At 39.4% G+C, this 18,707-nt stretch overlaps 1 protein-coding gene and 1 pseudogene across 6 annotated transcripts in view; one reads left to right on the forward strand and one right to left on the reverse strand.

The window, feature by feature from the left end:
- NSUN3 (NOP2/Sun RNA methyltransferase 3) overlaps nt 1-18,707 on the forward strand; it is an 88,501-nt gene that overhangs the window by 47,789 nt on the left and 22,005 nt on the right. For 3 of the 6 annotated variants that reach the window (XM_002716753.5, XM_051819162.2, XM_051819166.2), the window contains one exon: nt 96-217. In XM_002716753.5, coding sequence (XP_002716799.1) covers nt 96-217 — 122 coding nt within the window. Of the gene's footprint in view, nt 1-95; nt 218-1,757; nt 2,006-2,574; nt 2,697-3,241; nt 3,487-18,707 lie in introns of those variants that run through there. The other 3 variants (XM_070071939.1, XM_070071940.1, XR_007908929.2) reach the window with 2 other exon arrangements.
- Nucleotides 10,247-10,345, reverse strand: LOC127483055 (U6 spliceosomal RNA; annotated as a pseudogene).

Consider the following 18,707-nt stretch of genomic DNA (forward strand, 5'->3'; position numbering starts at 1 on the left):
TGTGTTTTAAGCTTCAAAGAAAAATATTAATTTATTTGTTGCTTTGCATGTATTTTCAGTGCAGATTTGCATCGTTCGTCCTTTTTCTTTTCCAGGTGTTAGTTGATGCTCCATGTTCAAATGATCGAAGTTGGTTGTTCTCTTCTGATTCACAGAAAGCAGCCTGTATGATAAGTCAGAGAAGGAATTTGCCTGTTCTACAGATAGAACTGTTAAGGTGAGCACTGTTAATTCAAAGTGTCTTTTGGCTTCTCACATAATTTAAATAGGTGAAGCAAAATATATCAGGCCCCAAAATGAAGGGCTTCCTGTGTAGATGTCAGTGATTATTCCTCCTAAAGCTGCACTTACAAAAGACCTCACCCCCTCTCTTTCAGCTCCTATGTTGCAGTGAAATATAGGAATGGGGTGGATTGTCTTAGAAAAGCACCATGACTACTATGGTGCAAAGTTGTTTGCTTACCAAGCCCATCCCAAGCCTCAAGTTCATCACACTATACTTTCTTTCACCAGAGTCTGAGCAGCCCCTCCATCCTTCTGTAAAAGTAGTCATAGAATAAGATGTATTTTTTGGTAATGTTGTGGATGAGTTAGCCCCCTAGGAAGTTGTTGCTCATTGTTAGCACTTATTTCCCTTATAAGAATTTTCCAGAAGGGCCTGGCTACCAAGAAATAGGAGTCTTCAAAATGTTTGTATAGAATGTGTATTATGAAACAAATTAAATATTATTTCAAAATATTTGTGCACTAAAATAAGCTTATATTTTAATTCTGCTTTTCCACAAACTTTCTGAAATGTGCTTATATTTTGATTTTCTTCAAAACTAAGGTATTTGGGGTCATTCTTATTATAATTCCAAAAGAGGTTTCAAATTATAACCTACTGTCAAGTAATTTTTGTTATTTAATGTTGAATAAAAATTCTCTGTGATATTTAAAATATAGTTAAATTGTACTTTATCATTCACTACCTCTTCTGGCAATGTGCTTTTTTTCCAACTTTTGGCTAATACACAGCAGTGTACATATGCCAGTACCTAAACATGAAACTAATATCAATACGGAGCCTCATTTGTGTACCTGATTTATTTGTCAGCATATTACAGTGAGTCTTGGTGGTACCTACCAGAAGCTTTTCTCGACATTTCTCATCTGGTACTTAGACCATTTCTTTGTATACTTCTGATGTCAGCCTTTCCTGTAAGAAAAGAAGACACTGAAAACTCTATCTTCCTTTCCCTTTATCTCTTGGTTGGTCAGCTTTGAGATATTTTCTAAATCCTTCTCTAAGCCATTTTTCTAACCCAAATTTCATTGTTCTGACTTCTCAATTAATGATTTCTATTTGGACCTTGCCATTGTTAACCTGTATATCATTTAACAGATATTAAATCTTGTGATGAATTATTAGCATTGTGACCCCCAACATTTTTTTTAATTCATGACTAAACGACCAGGCATAATTGACAGTATTATTTTTCTTCTCTTCTTCATGAAAACTCCAACACTGAGTTTTTTTTTTCTTCCTGTTCATCACTTAGCTTTCTGTGTGTTATATTCCATCTCCTTCTTTTCTTCCAGTTTGTCTTAACTCTATCTTTTATTTCCTTTACCCTTATAAAGCTATTCTAATTAAAGTTTTTAAAGCCCCCTTAATTGTAAGAGGATATTTTTCTAATTTTACCTGATCTATTTTTAAAATGTGTTTGATAAAATTTTATTTTATTTTTTTAAAAGATTTGTTTATTTATTTGAAGGTCAGAGTTACACAGAGAGAAAAGGAGAGGCAAAGAGAGAGAGATCTTCCATCCCCTGGTTCGCTCCCCAATTGGCCGAAACTGCTGGAGCTGCGTTGAACTGAAGCCAGGAGCTTCTTCTAGGTCTCTCATGCAGGGGCTGGGGCCCAAGGACTTGGACCATTTTCTACTGCTTTCCCAGGCCACAACAGAGAGCTGAATTGGAAATAGACTTAAACCAGCGCCCATGTGGGATGCCGGCATTGCAGGTTGTGGTTTACCCATTATGTCACAGCACCGGCCCCAAGAATTTTATTTTTTAAAACATTTATTTATTTATTTATAAGGCAGAGAGGGAGAAAGAGAGAGAGAGAGAGATCCCTCTAGTTCACTTCAGAAATCACTGCAACAGCTGGGTCGGCCAGGCCCTAGTCGGGAGCCAGGAACTCCATCCTGATCTCCTATGTAGATGACAGGGGCTCAAATATTTGAGCTATCTTCCACTGCCTTCCCAGGCACATTAGCAGAAAACTGGATCAGAGGTGGAATAACCAGGACTGGAACCAGTGCTCCAGATATAGTATGTCAGTATTGCATGCAGTATCTCAACTTGCAGTGCTACGACACTGGTCCCAGTTGATAGAATTTTGAAATTGTATTTTTAATTATATAATTCATGGAAACATTTACATTTAAAAAATAAGTAAAATAATGTAGGTCAAACAAAATCCCCCTTGGCCATATACCCAGCCAAATACCAACTTTCTTCACAGAGTGAACTATTGGACATGTTTGGTATATATTCTTTTTTTTTTTTTTTTTTTTTTTTCTGACACAGAGAGAGAGACAGAGAGAAAGGTCTTCCTTCTGTTGGTTCACCCCCAAAATGGCCACCACAGCCAGCATGCTGTGCCGATCCGAAGCCAGGAGCCAGGTGCTTCCTCCTGGTCTCCCATACAGGTACAGGGCCCAAGCACTTGGGCCATCCTCCACTTCTAGGGCCACAGCAGAGAACTGGACTGGAAGAGGGGCAACTGGGACAGAATCCGGCGCCCCAACCGGGACTAGAATCCTGGGTGCCGACGCCGCAGGCGGAGGATTAGCCAAGTGAGCCGCGGCGCCAGCCTGGTATATTCTCTTTCAAACTTTTTCTATACAATTATATACACATAAAGAAATACATTAAAAATAGCAACTAGCATGTATATTGTCCATAACTTCCCCCTTTTTTGTATTTAATATTTCTTTGTCTTTTCCCTCTATTTTATTCTCCTTAATCTGTGAAATATTTAGGAGGATCACTTTATTGTATTCTATTTAATACTCTACTTTTGGATGCTTACCTGTTTTAGTTTATTTCCAGGTGATAAAAATTCAGGTTAGAACAAATACCAAAGAGCAAACTATGGCAGGTTTCTGGTCTGTGTTTACTTTAAATTCATAGCTAAGTAAGAATGGCTGAGTGCAAACAGCTACTCTATGATTTTTTTTTTTTTTTTTGACAGAGTTAGACAGTGACAGAGAGAGACAGAGAGAAAGGTCTTCCTTCCATTGGTTCACCCCCCAGATGGCTGCCATGGCCGATGCACTGCGGCCGGCGTGCTGCGCTGATCCGAAGCCAGGAGCAGGTGGGTACAGGGCCCAAGCACCTGGGCCATCCTCCACTGCATTCCTGGGCCACAGCAGAGAGTTGGACTGGAAGAGGAGCAACTGGGACAGAATCTGGCGCCCCAACAGGGACTAGAACCCGGTGAGCCGTGGCGCTGGCTAGTTTTTTTTTTTGTTTTTTTGTAAAAGTTTGTTCTTAAATGTACAACAGGCTGCAAGGCAGTACATGATAGGGAATCTAGATGTTTAGATAGGAATGGAATACACGGTTACCAATGCCTCAGAAACAAAGGAACAGACTACTTTTTGTGAGTTTTCATTTCACTGTGGCCAGCAGGCTCTTCCTCTCTAACTATACTTTTAGCTCTTCAGGTTTCTTCTGCTTCTCTTTTTGTTTCTCCTCGAAAACCTGCACCCTCTTGGGCTTTTTTGTGCTGCCAGACATGATATCTTTCCCAGACCCTGCAGCCTCCTTTTTTTTTTTTTTTTGGAGTTTACAAAGAGTTCTTAATTTTGTCTGAATGAACAGGTATATTAGCATTTTTCTGATTTAAATATCAAGAAGTAGAACTGAGTATCAATATAATGGTTATGCTGAATTGTTTTCCAGAAAGGCTACTGCAGTTTATACTCTACTGTACTTAACTTTGTTGACTCTCAAAACATTCTCTTCCCTTGACATTCATGATCATCTGCTTTTTTCTTCCTCCCCCTAACACCCACCACACACTTCTTTGGTTATTCCTTCTTTGTATTTTTCTTAATTTGCTTGTGATCAGCTCATCCTCAAAATTCTGGGTGTCATTAGTCTGTTGATATTAGTCCTTGTCTCATTCTGATGGCTTTCATATGTTACAAAATGATGTCTCCCAAAAAGGAGTGTATGTCTTGGCTCAGAACTTTCTCCTTAGCCTTAAACCCATATATTCATCTGCTTATAAGACATCCCCTAACAAATAAAACTCAAAGAGTCAAATTAAAGCTCTTAATTTCTAATGCTCTCTGAGCCCCTCCTCCCCAAAATAAACAAAACAGAAACCTCACCAATGTGCATCTTCTCCCACTTTGCTCTTGGTAAATGCCATATCACCGTGCATTTTCCTAAGTCTGAAATCTGTCTCCAGCTCCCTTCTTCTCCTTATGTTTAATCAATCACTAAGATGTCTCATTTGTTCCTGTTAAAATATTTCTCAAATGTATCCATCTCTCTTCATCCCTAATAGCCTAACCTCAGCCACCAGCACCCTTCACCAGATATATCCGACTGACTCATGACCTTCCTGCCAGTCTCCAGTTGTGAGCTCTACCACTTCATTCTTCACAGTGAAGCCAAAGTGATACAACTGAAATGTAAATCTGAATGCACCATTATTCTTCTGGAAATCCTATAGAATTCCCTGTTACCAGCAAGATTTCAAACTGTTGCTATCATATTCAAGTCTTCTTTTGTTTTGGCTTCTCCTTACATCACTAGTTTCATTCTCTTAGGACTCTTGTTGCATTGTGTTTCAACCGAGCAGTTCTTCGAACACTCTATACAGTGTCTAATTTCTGAGGCCAGTATATTTCCTGATCCTTTTGCCAGATAGTTCACTTCATCCTCCTCTCTCTCCCGGCTAACTTTACTGGTTCTTCAGGAATCAGTTCTCACAGCTTATTATTGTAGTCTTGCTGACACCCCAGCACTGGTACTGATATTCTGTGCTTATCTTTACCTTCATTAAAAATATGTGTTTTTTTGTTAGTTTCTTTGCTAGGCATTTGTCTATACTCGTCTGTCTCTTCAACAAGACTGTAATCCCCATGAGAACAGAGATGTTTCATTGTTTTTATCCCCACCATTTCATTCAGTCTCTGTCATGTGGAAAGGGCTTAGTAAATAGTTGTTTAAAACAGTAAATCATAAGGGCTGCGTATTTAGAATTTGCCCCTGTAATCAAATTTATAGCAAAGTTAATCTGACAGAAATAATGATGTAATCATTATTGTGCTGCGTGGTAATTAGGCATAAGTTTAAAGCAATTCACATAATTTATTTAGATAAGTATTACTTTTATATAGCCAAAACATGGTTTTAGCTTTAGATTTTTTGTCCATTTAACGAATTTCTCCTACCATCATATAACATTTAGTCATAATCACGAAGAACATGCAGATAGATGAGACTCAAGGCTTACACAAAACAAGCTCTTCCTTAGTGGCCACTTCTCTGTGCTCTTATCTAAACCTCTAAAAAGAATAACTTGAGTACCGTATTACTTTAGTAACAAATTGGCAGGGCACAAAACTGACATCTCCATCACAGTGAGTATAGGTTTTCATGTAATCATTTGTGATTGGGAAAGGCTGTGACACCAGCCATTCTTTTCTTTGAGCAACTGCTCTGCAGTCTCTCTCTGTGTTCTTCCTGGGCTGCGTGAGAGGTTTTGGAGCTACTTGAAGCAGTTGAAACTCTCAGTTTTGGCTGTGTGATTCTGACGATAAAGAAAAATGAGCTGGATGCCCAAGCTACAGGCACACAAAATGGTTTGATCCCCCACATCTATAAATCCTGGGGTTAAAAAGATAAAGGATAAAATGATAATAGCTGACATAGTATCTCTTTTGTCTCCTGTCCTTGACTTCAAAAAAGAAAAAAATAAAAGACTACAGTAATTTTATCATCAGATAGCTCTATTATATCACTGTCACTTACAAAGAAGCTTCCTTTGCCTGTCTTCCAAATCATCTTTACTTAGTTACTGCCTTACCTTTCTTTACAAAAGGTAATCCTTTTATTCCACAGTAAGAGTTAAAGAGGTTTTAAATGCAAATGACCAAGAGACTAAATACATTGATTTGTATGAGTTTTAGTCAGACTATGAAGGACTAATATCAGATCCTTATTTGCATTTGCAAAGAGCAATTAGAAAGTAAGCAAGCAAATATTGCCTTGCCTGATATTGTGAACATTGAATGGTACCCAGAAGGGAGAAGACCTGGAAAGGGTAGTCAAGAGGCAAAAAGGTAGAACATTTTGGAAGTGCTGTTTTTTTTTGTTTTGTTTTGTTTTGTTTTTTCTGACAGGCAGAGTGGACAGTGAGAGAGAGAGACAGAGAGAAAGGTCTTCCTTTGCTGTTGGTTCACCCTCCAATGGCTGCCGCGGCCGGCGCGCTGTGGCTGGTGCACCGTGCTGATCTGAAGCCAGGAGCCAGGTGCTTCTCCTGGTCTCCCATGGGGTGCAGGGCCCAAGCACTTGGGCCATCCTCCACTGCACTCCCTGGCCACAGCAGAGAGCTGGCCTGGAAGAGGGACAACCAGGACAGAATCCGGCGCCCCGACTGGGACTAGAACCCAGGGTACCGGCGCCGCAAGGTGGAGGATTAGCCTAGTGAGCCGTGGCGCCGGCCCGGTAGTGCTGTTTTTTTAAAGACTAAACTTATATCTGCATATGTCTGTTGACAGATACTTTATGTCCTCCATGGCTGTATTTATGTTCATTTATTTTTATCAGAAATTATTTGTATTTAAATTAAATAGGCAGTCTGTATAGTGTTTAGAACTTTAGCTTTTAAAAAGATGATATTCTAAAAAAAATGTTAAAAAAGATGATATTCTATAACCAAATATTCTATAAATATTAATCTGCATATTTTTATGAATATGGTTACTTAAATGAAAATCAACATTCTAATAAATTTTTTACTGTTACATTTTAAAAAGAGGTATTAGTTGCTGTATAATATTCTTTTTAAAATTCTTTTTTTTAACTTTTTAACCTATCCACAAAGAAATGGAAAAATTAGGATCTTTCATTGGATTCATAAAGCATGAAGATAAAAAGGTTACTTCTGAAGTATAATAGAGAAATGGAATTAAATGATTAGCTTGGGTGTGGGTAGCTAACCTAGCAGTTAAAATGTCTGTGTTTCACGTAGGAGTGCTAGGTTCTTCCTAGCTCTGGCTCCTGACTCCTGACTCCAGCTTCCCTCCAATGAGTATCCTGGGAGGTAGCAGTGATGTCTCAAGTAATTGGGTTCCTACCACCCACATGGGAGACCTAGATTGAGTCCCTGGTTCCTAGCTCTAACCCAGCCCAGTCCCAGATGTTGGGGGCATTTGGGGAACGAATCAGTGGATAGAAGTGCTCCCTTTCTCTCTCTCTCTCCCCCTCTCTCTCTTTCTCTTTTTCTTCCCTGTCTCCTCTTCCCTCTCTCTCTTCCTCTGAATGAAAGTTTATTTTGATACAAAACAGTTTTGAAACCTATGAATATTTTTTTTTCATAATATGCATTTTCATGAAGTTTTTGAAGACCCCTAGTATGAGTCTCAAAAATTTTTGCACCAAATAAACTTTGAATTTCATCTTCCATGAACATTTTTACATGTAAGTTTTATAAAATTCTCTCAAGTTTATGTCTCCAAACTGTTTTAAGAAGATAAAATGAGTGATGGGTATTTGGCACAGCTGTTAAGCTACCACTTGGAGTGTCTTGATCACAAACTGAAATGCTTGGGTTCAAGTCTCTTTTCTCCACTCTAACTTACTACTAACGCACGTCTTTGAAGCAATGTTAATGATTCAAATAGCTGGGTCCATGCCACCCACATGGGAGACTCAAATTAAGTTCCAGGCTGCTAGCTTTGGCCTCACTCAGCCCTGGTTGTTACAGGCATTTGCAGAGTGAACTAGCAAATATGAGATCTCTTTCTGTTTCAAATAAATAAAATTATTTTTTTAAAGTAAGGTAATTTAGAGGCCAGTGTTGTGATGCAGTAAATTGAGACACTACTTACAACACCAACATCCCATATCTGAGTGCTGGTTTGATTCCCAGCTGTTCCACTTCTGATCCAGCTTCCTGCTAATGTACCTAAGGAAGATAGCAGAAGATAGCCCAAATAACTGGGCCCCTGCCACCCATGTGGGAGACCAGGATGGAGTACCTGGCTGCTTTGTGCCTGGCCCAGCCCTGGGTATAGCTGCCATTTGAGGAATGAACCAGTGGAGGAAGATAATCTCTCTCTCTTTCTCTCTCTCTCTTTCTTTTTCTCTGTTTCTCCCTTGCACTCTCTGTTGCTTTGTCTTTGAAATAAATAAATTCTTAAATAAAAGATAAGGGAGGAGATGTACAATTTGGTACACGCTCAATCGGACTTGCCCCAAATGGTGGAGTTAGAATCATGCCAGGGGATTCCAATACAATCCCATCAAGGTGGCATGTACCAATGCCATCTCACTAGTACAAGGGATCAATTTCAGTTCACAATTGATCACACTGATAGGTCTAAGAGTCAAAGGGATCACACAAACAAATCTAGTGTCTGCTAATACTAGCTGATAGAATCAAAGAGGGAGAGAACGATCCATCATGGGAAGCCGGATACACAGTAGGCTCATAGAATGGCAGATGTCCTAAACAGCACTGTGGCCTCAGAATCAGCCCTTAAGGCATTCGGATATGGCTGAAGAGCCCATGAGAGTATTTTAGGCATGGAAAGCCAAGACACTGGGAAAAAAAAAAAAAAAAAAAGGAGACCTAAATGAACGATCTCTGCGAGTGAGATCCCAGTGGAAAGAACGGGGCCATCAAAGAAGGAGGTACCTTTCTCTGAAGGGAGGAGATAACTTCCACTTTGACTATGACCCTGTAGGAATAAGATCAAAGTCGGCGAACTCAAAAGGCTTCCATAGCCTTGGCAACTCATGACTAGAGCCTAGGGAGATTACTGACACCATAAACAAGAGTGTCACATTGTTAAGTCAACAACAGGAGTCACTGTGTACTTACTTTTCATGTGGGATCTGTCCTTAGTGTGTTGTCCAATGTGAAGTAATGCTATAACTAGTACTGAAATGGTATTTTACACTTTGTGTTTCTGTGTGCGTGCAAACTGATGAAATCTTTACTTAATATATACTGAATTGATCTTCTTTATATAAAGATAATTGAAAATGAATCTTAGGCCAGCGCCGCGGCTCACTAGGCTAATCCTCCACCTTGCAGCGCCGGCACACCGTGTTCTAGTCCTGGTCAGGGCGCCAGATTCTGTCCCGGTTGCCCCTCTTCCAGGTCAGCTCTCTGCTGTGGCCCGGGAGTGCAGTGGAGGATGGCCCAAGTGCTTGGGCCCTGCACCCCATGGGAGACCAGGATAAGTACCTGGCTCCTGCCATCAAATCAGCGTGGTGCGCCGGCCGCGGCAGCCATTGGAGGGTGAACCAACGGCAAAGGAAGACCTTTCTCTCTGTCTCTCTCTCTCTCTGTCCACTCTGCCTGTCAAAAAAAAAAAATAAATAAATAAATAAATAAAAAAGAAAATGAATCTTGATGTGAATGGAATGGGAGAGGGAGCGGGAGATGGGAGGGGTGCGAGTGGGAGGGAAATTATTGGGAGGAAGCCATTGTAATCCATAAACTGTACTTTGAAAATTTATATTTACTAAATAAAAAAAAAAAAATAAAAGATAAGGTAATTAAAAAGGAAGATAAGAATGAGGCAAAGATATAAGGAATCATTGAATATAAGCCAATTTTACTCATGGAGTGCCTTTTCAAAGTATGCATTTATCAGGCTGGCGCCATGGCTCACAATCCTCCGCTTGTGGTGCCGGCATCCCATATGGGCGCCGGGTTCTAGTCCTGGTTGCTCCTCTGCTGTGGCCCGGGAGAGCAGTGGAGGATGGCCCAAATGCTTGGGCCCCTGCACCCGCATGGGAGACCAGGAAGAAGCACCTGGCTCCTGGCTTCAGATCGGCGCAGCGCCGGCGGCCATTTGGGGAGTGAACCAGCGGGAGGAAGACCTTTTTCTGTGTCTCTCTTTCTCTGTCTATAACTCTACCTGTCAATTAAAAAAATATATATATACATTTATCATCACTTCTCAAAATAATTTTTGAACTGGTCACTTATTTTTTAAATGAGAAAAATATGGAACACTTCTTGAATTTGCATGTCATGCTTGTGCAGTGGCCATGCTAATCTGAGCTGCTCATTGTATTATATACTATGTATATACTATATAATCTACTTCTTTTACCTTATTTATATTTAGAAATATTAAGAATTATTGAGTGGGAAAATATACTGAAAATGATATACATCTTATTTTTTTAGAAAGTGGCCATAATATTTGTGCAGCAGAAAATTACATGATTTTTAGGTGGGAAGTGTGAACTGAAGAGTATGATTTATAACAAAAATGTAGGTATCTTATTGCAGTAATGGATCATGTCATCCATTTCCCAGAAGGAAATCAATCACATATAAAATAGTGACCCCTTTTGGTTTTCTTTTCACACTACTTAACAAGTAAAATTCACTTTGTGAATTCATTGAAAAAGGAACCTTGGCGTATTTGATAACAACTTGAAAATTTGTATAAATCATCCACATAACAATCCTTAAAAGTGGTACTCTGACAGCAAGAATCGTTTCTTAAAAAGAAACATTAAAAAAAAATCACTGACATCTGTTCTCTGATATTCTATACCTAAGTCAAGAGACACCTAATGACTGTGGAATGTATGTCTTCATTATTCATTAGCGTAGTGACCAGAAAATTGATGTGGAGAGTTGTGATGGAAAAATAATCTTTGGATTAATGGTTCTATCAGCATGGAAGATTTTGAGCACACTTTCTGCTATGCTTGTGTTTTCTTTTTAGGGTTAAAATAATTCAATTAATGTTACATAGTGTCATCATATGCTTAATTATATGCTTGGAATCCAGAAAACAAAAGCGAACTACTGCTGCTATGACTACTCTCTTCTTATTCCTGCTCCTCTTCCTCTTCTCCACCTTCTTTCTTTCTGTTTTAATTCATTTTTTAAATTAGGTGGCAGAATTCAGAGACTATGAGATTAAAAAAATCTATACTTTGTGTGAAGTGCACACTCCTTTTTAACAAGAATTTACTGACCAGAATTTTCTACAGTAAATGAAGGTGTAAAAGGTTGAAACGTCCAAAGCTAAAGTTTGTAGCTGTTGTATTTTTGTTTATAACAATGCATCCAAAATCTAAATTAACAATATGAAATACAGTTGCCTTGTCAATATTTATTAATTTTTCCAATATATATATTAAATATTTATTTTGTATGTGAACCTTTACTAAGCACTGCAGATACTAAAATAAATAGAAAATGATCCTTGTTTTTAAGATCTTCGGAGCAATTCTCATAACATGTGTTAAGGCCTATAATAGAGGGAATTACTAGGGTTGGTTGAGAGCAAGAAGGGGGTCCCTAACTTTGCTCAGTTTAAGGATGGAATGCAATAATAGGAAGGGCTATTTTTCAGGGCTGACATTGTGGTGTTTTAGGGATTTCATTCATCAAAGCTACCACTTGCAGTGCTGGCATCCCATGTAAGCGCTGGTTTGTTTCAGCAGCGCCACTTCCAAACCAGCTCCTTGCTGATGGTCTGGGGAAAACAGCAGAAGATGGCCCAAGTGCTTGAGACCTTGCTACCCATGTGGGATACCTGGATAAAGCTCTTGGCTCCTGACTTCAGCCAGGCCCATCCCCGGCCATTGCGGCCAGCTGGGGAATGAATCAGTGGATGGAAGACCTCTCTCTCTGTCTCTCCCTCTATCTCTGTAATTCTGATTTTCAAATAAATAAATAAATCTTTTTTAAAAGAAGATCTATTTTTCAAAATAAGCAACAAATAAATATTTAAACTGATGTTATTCTTCTAATTTTCTTAATCATGAATATTAACAGTCTCAAAAATCACGTGGAAAGCACAAAAGAATATGAGGTCACTGTTGAAAGAAAAGGATTATATTACCTTTAACTGCATATAGTATTTATGTATTTATTTTTTATTTTTTGGCAGGCAGAGTTAGACAGTGAGAGAGAGAGACAGAGAGAAAGGTCTTCCTTCCATTGGTTCACCCCCGAAATGGCCACCATGGCTGGTGCGCTGTGCCAATCCGAAGCCAGGAGCCAGGTGCTTCCTCCCAGTCTCCCACACGAGTGCAGGGCCCAAGCACTTGGGCCATCCTCCACTGCCTTCCCGAGCCACAGCAGAGAGCTGGAGTGGAAGAGGAGCAACCAGGACAGAACCGGCGCCCTGAGCGGGACTAGAACCCAGAGTGCTAGCGCCGCAGGCAGAGGATTAACCTAGTGAGTCACGGCGCCAGCCTGCATATAGTATTTAAAACAACAGGAATCATAGTGATAATCTCTTTTCCTAGTTAATTTTTAATGAAAATTTTATTTATTAGCTTTTGAAGTGGCTATATTATATTGCTATTCATTCATTTTTTGTTCATTCAGATAGAAAAGTCTGAGACTTTTCCAACACAGTGTGATTAATGCAAAAAATAGTTAAAAAGCATATTCTTTTGGAGATTAAAACATTAACTTTTTCAGTGATATAGGCAAAAACTAGATAACTCTTCAGGGAAGGAGTTTCAACAGTTGGCCTGTGGCCGTTTCTCTTTTGACTTTCAGGGAACATTCCTAGGGTAAGAAAATAGTAGATGCCTCAATTATGTCTTCACATAAACATGTTGATAACTGATGCCCTTGATAAATAGACTAATGAGATTTAGTAAGAGGATAGTTCTTATTTATGGCATCCTTTGGACAGAAAGTCCCAATTAGGATTCTCCATGGTAAACACAATGTAGAATCTATAATAGGATTATGAATAAGCACATCCTTTAGGAGAATGTCATATAACCTATTCAACTCCCTAAAGTATATTGCAGATGTGACATAAATGTTCCACATTTTATGAGGTGACCTGTGAACTTTGCTTAGAGAATGAGTCTGAGCTAACAAGTACTTATCCAGGACTGGAAGACCTGGGGTCCCATATCAGATGCCCCAGATCATTCACTGCTTTCCTTGGGTCTTTTGATTGCTTCTATACTTGAAGTTTTTAGCAAAGCTTGATAGTTGGTTAGATGTCTGGTTTGTAAAACTCTGATTTGATAACCTGATCATTTGTGTTAGCTCATCCATGATCCCTAAGCAGACCTCTGTGATGAAGCTGAATTGAAAATTATTTGTCTAAGTCCCAGTTATAAGCCTGTTATTCCAGTCCCATATTTAAATTTTGAAACTCAATTCATTCAGCTGTCAGAAATTAAGAATCCTGCCCTTATTTGCCCTGCATGGAAGCATGATAGAGATGGTGAAAAGATGGGACTTGTTGGACCAGAATTCATCCAGCCAAAAGAACCAGGGAAGTTTCCATTTTGGCTCTATTCACTAGGGAAAATAATAACAGTGAATTCCATTCATTGACTACATTGGCTCTTCAACTCCTTTTTCGCATGGGCTCAAGAAAATGAGTGGAGAGAGCCTTGGAAGCACTCCAGCAAGATGCCTATTACTTTCTGCTTTGTAGTTGAGGGAATCTCTTCCTTTATTGAAATATGAGGCAAAAATTATGATTATTTCCCAGCTATTTATTTTCACAATCTGTTTTTATTTAGTGCCTTTTATGTACCAGGTAACAATGGTGAACAGGGTCAATTCATATCTTGTTTGACTTAGCTACTGTTCTTGTTCTAATTAACTCTCCATCATCTCTGATTCTGGACTCTCCATGTCTTCACCAACATCTGAGAAATTGTCCGACTTTATTTATTTATGTGAAAGTCAGAGTTACAAACAGAGAAATGAGGGATAGATAGAGAGATCTTCCATCAGCTGGTTCATTCCCAAGATGGTTGCAACAGCCAAGGCTGAGCCAGGCCAAAGTCAGGAGCCAGGAGCTTCTTCTGGGCCTCCCTTGTACATGGCAGGGACCCAAGCATTTGGGTCATCTTCTGCGCTCTTCCCAGGCAATTAACAGGGAACTGGATTGGAAGTGGAGTAGCCAAGACTTGAACCAGCAAGCAAGGTAAAATCTTAGATCACTTTAAAATTCTTGACATGTCTGTGCAAGTATCTCCTCCCTATTTTACTCCCTTTTGCATTTTTTATTTATTTTCTTTATGTGTGTGTGTTGTTTTTGTTTCTCACATTATAACTTTTTATGTAATTCATTATATCTGTATTTTTCTTTATGATTAATGATTTTTTGTGCATTATTTAAGAAATCATTATTTATCCCAAATAATCTTTTATTATTTTCTGTAAGATATTTTTTAAATCTATAATCCACTTACAGTTTAGTTTATTCAACATTATAGGGATTTTTAGGGATTTCATTCATCAAATTACTACGTCTCCTTCCATTTCTACTTTATCATGCATAAAATATTAATGTTTTTAAAATATATTTTATTTATTTATTTGAGAGGCAGAGTTACAGACAGAGAGAGGGAGAGACAGAGAGAAAGGTCGTCCATCTGCTGGTCTACTTCCCAAATGGCCGCAATGGTGGGAGCTGGGCCAATCTGAAGCCAGGAGCCATGACCTTCTTTCAGGTCTCCCATATGGGTGTAGGGGTCCAAGGACTTGGGCCATATTCTGCTGTTTTTCTGAAGCCATAGCAGAGTTGGATCAGAAGAGGAATAACCTGGACTCGAACCAGCACCCATATGGGATGCTGGTACTGCAGGCGGAGGCCTAGCCCACTGTGCCACAGTGCTGACCCAAAATATTGACTTTTGTTATATATTTTATACCTTTTGAGATGTTCTTAAGAATATTTCTTCTTTAATTTCTTAGTGTGGTGAGTTATATGATTTGACTTGTCTAATATGAAGCTACCCACATGTTTATCTTGAAGTGTGCTTGTGTGTTTGTATTTGTAAGTGACACTGACATATATATTTTTATTTTTGAGATATTCTTATCAGAATATGGAATTGTTTATACTAGTATAGTCTCATAAAATGAACTAAGAAGAGAACTCTCATTTGTAGTCTCTATGTAACATTCTATATTTTTGTTATTGTTGTTGTTGTTTTGTTTTTTTGTTTTTTGTTTTTTTTTTTTTTGACAGGCAGAGTGGACAGTGAGAGAGAGAGACAGAGAGAAAGGTCTTCTTTTGCCGTTGGTTCACCCTCCAATGGCCGCCGCGGCCGGCGCGCTGTGGCTGGTGCACCGTGCTGATCCAATGGCAGGAGCCAGGAGCCAGGTGCTTTTCCTGGTCTCCCATGGAGTGCAGGGCCCAAGCACTTGGGCCATCCTCCACTGCACTCCCTGGCCACAGCAGAGAGCTGGCCTGGAAGAGGGGCAACCGGGACAGAATCTGGCGCCCCGACCGGGACTAGAACCCGGTGTGCCGGCGCCGCTAGGCGGAGGATTAGCCTAGTGAGCCGCAGCGCCGGCCCAACATTCTATATTTTTAAGAAGCAAGTAAGTTTACGAACATTTATGTATCATGTATATATATACATGGAGACACCCAGGGAATGAGTAGTTCTCAAAAAAGTGGTATAGAATTCTACCTTATACAGTGTCATCAATGAAGAAGAATAAATTTTCAGAGAAATGACAAGAAAAAGAAAAAGGACTCTCAGTCTCTGGGTGGCAAATTAAGAGAAAGCAAAGTAAAACTTTTCATGGGAAGCAACTGATAGAAACCAGCACTGCATGATAGTGAAAAAATTCACAAGAGCAATTAGATAGAATGAAAAGATAATTTTTGGACATGCAGGTAGGACAGTAGGAAGCTGACAACTGCTACACAAAGACTGCAACCTAAAAAAGCATACTTGTAACTCTATTACCTTTTTAGGATGAATTTCCCCTGGTGCAACAGATTTTCCCAGGGAGGTGATTTGTATATCTGAGCAGGGATGCGGAGCCTGTACCACCACTATCTTTGAGACTTTCCCAGGACCATGTTGCAACCTTTCACATTCCCAGCAATGGATTGATAATGACAAATCTTTGACATTTGGGCAAAGTTCTCATCTTTCATAATTGTTTCAGGCTAAACAGGGGCAGTGCATTGGCCCTGCCTAATATTGTTGGGCCACCAGGTTTTGGGGTGTTGCGGGGTCCTGTTTGCAGAGAGCCAGCAGGTAAAGGAGCCTCAAGCAAGTGTGGGTGATCCAGTCCAGAAATATCTGCCATATTAACTGCAGGACTGTAAGTGGCCTCGTCCTTTTCTGTTCTAAAGTTATGAATCATTATCTTAAAGTGTCAGGCCAGCATTATTTTTCTGGAAATTATACTTCTGTAGAATTTTGACTGACAATATGGATAAAACACAAGGCTGAGAACTCTTCATCCCAGGCATTCTGTGCATAATTTTTAGGTATTCCAATGCTTCCAACAATATCTCTTGAAGAGTCAAGCCTTTCAACTCAGGATCATACCATTTGGGGCAATTGGCCAAAAGAAAGGGGCTGACGGAGTAGGCTTTCAACCTTATTAGTTGGGGTGAATTTCCCATCGTCCAACACATTTTCCCCAATAGGTGATTTGCGTTTCTGGAAACAGCTCCTGTTTTGTTTTGTTTTGTTTTGTTTTGTTTTGTTTTGTTTTTAATTCAATTCTTGACAGAACCGGCAATTGAAGCCATATGTTTATGGGGAGATTTTTTAAAATTTTATTTATTTTATTTAATTGAGAGTCAAAGAGAGAAAGTTTGTCCATCTGCTTGTTCACTCCTTAAATGTCCACAACAGCCAGGGCTGGGGCAGGCCAAAACCAGAAACCCTGAAATTCAATCCTGGGTCTACAACATGGGTGACTGAGAGACAACAACTTGAGCCATCACTTGCTGCCTCCTAAGAAGTGGAGTAAGGATCCTGATATAGGCATTCTTGATGTGAGATACAGATGTCTAAAGCAGTGTCTTAACCAGTAGACCAAATGCATATCCCACTTTGTTGGAAGAGTTCCAGCCACTGATTTAATTTTATTTATTTGATGGCCAAGTGACAAAAGGAGAGGTGAGGCACAGAGAGATCTTCTATCCACTGGTTCACTCCCCAAATGCCTGCAACAATTGAGGTTAGGCCAGGGTAAAGCCAAGAGCCAGAAACTCCATCCAGATTTCCCATGGGGGTGGCAAGAACCCAAGTTCCTGGGCCATTATTCACTGTCTTCCAGGCCTACGAGCAGAAGGCGGGGTCAGAAGTGTAGCCAGGACTTGAACCAGCCATTCTGATATGGGATACAGGCATCCCAAGCTGTGGCTTAAACTGCACCACAACACTTACTACTTGATTTTATTTATTTTTTTAATGGTTACATGAGTCTTTGAAGTTTTTTCTTTGGGTATATTTGCAGCAGCAGTGGAAATTGCCACTTGGGACACCCGTATCCCTTATTGTAGTACCTAGTTTGAATGCTAGCTCTCTGCTTCTTTTCCAGCTTCCTGCTAACGTCTACCTAAGGAGGCATAGATAGTGGCTCAAGTACTTAGGTCCCTGCCACTTATATGGGAGACCTCTTTTGTTTTGTGCTTCTGGCTTCAGCCTGTCCCAGCCCCAGTTGTTTCAGGCATTTGGAGAGTGAACCAGAAGGTGCAATATCTCCTTCTGTCTTTCTCTCTCTCTGCCTTTCAAAAAAATGAAAGTAAATAAATAAAAATTATTTTTTAAAATTTTTTCTTCTAAATCAGTTCTATACCTTTTGTTTTATTTTTTCCCATTATATCCAAGACTACAAACTAAGTGACATAAAATTATATACAGTATTTTATTGTTATATTTTTTAATGTTTGCTGGATTTATAGTGATATACTGCTTTTTATGTGGTGTGCGTACCTTTTGTTGTTGGTAATCAATCTTGCCTAAGTTTTGTCAAATTTTTATATCTTTCCAAGATCCGGAATTTAACTTAGTTGATTTTTTTTATTTTCCTCTATTTTCAAACATGGGAATTTTCGTTTTATCTTTCTTGCTGTTTTATTAATTTATTTGTGATTAGAGAATATATGTTATATCAGTCTCCTGAATTTTATTTCGATTTGCTTTATAGCTCCATATTAGATCAGTTTTATTATTTTATCTGTGTATGAGAGAAATGTGAATTTTACATTTATTAGTTAGTGTTTTACTTATGTCCATTAGGTGAGTTTGTAAAAAATTCTTTTTCTAAAAAAAGATTTATTTTATTTATTTGAAATACAGAGTTACAGAGAAAGGTAAAGACAGAGAGAGAGATTTTCCGTCCGCTGGTTCAGTCCCCAAGTTGCCACAGTTTTGGAGCTGCGCTGATCTGAAGTCAGGAACTTGGAGCCTCTTCTGAGTCTCCCACATGGGTTCGGGGACCCAAGGACTTGGACCATGCTCTACTTCTTTCCCATGTACATTAATGGGGAGCTGGATTGGAAGTGGAGCAGCCAGGACCGAACCAGCGCCTATATGGGATGCTGGCGCTGCAGGCTGGGGCTTTAACCCACTATACCACAGTGCCAGCACCCCTAAAAAGTTCTTTTCTTAAAATTTTCTATGGTATTAAAAACCGATTTTCCAGTCATTTATTGAAAGAGTATGTTAAAATCTCCCAAGTA

This window comes from Oryctolagus cuniculus, chromosome 4 (genome assembly GCF_964237555.1).
Source record: "Oryctolagus cuniculus chromosome 4, mOryCun1.1, whole genome shotgun sequence".
NCBI lineage: Eukaryota > Metazoa > Chordata > Mammalia > Lagomorpha > Leporidae > Oryctolagus > Oryctolagus cuniculus.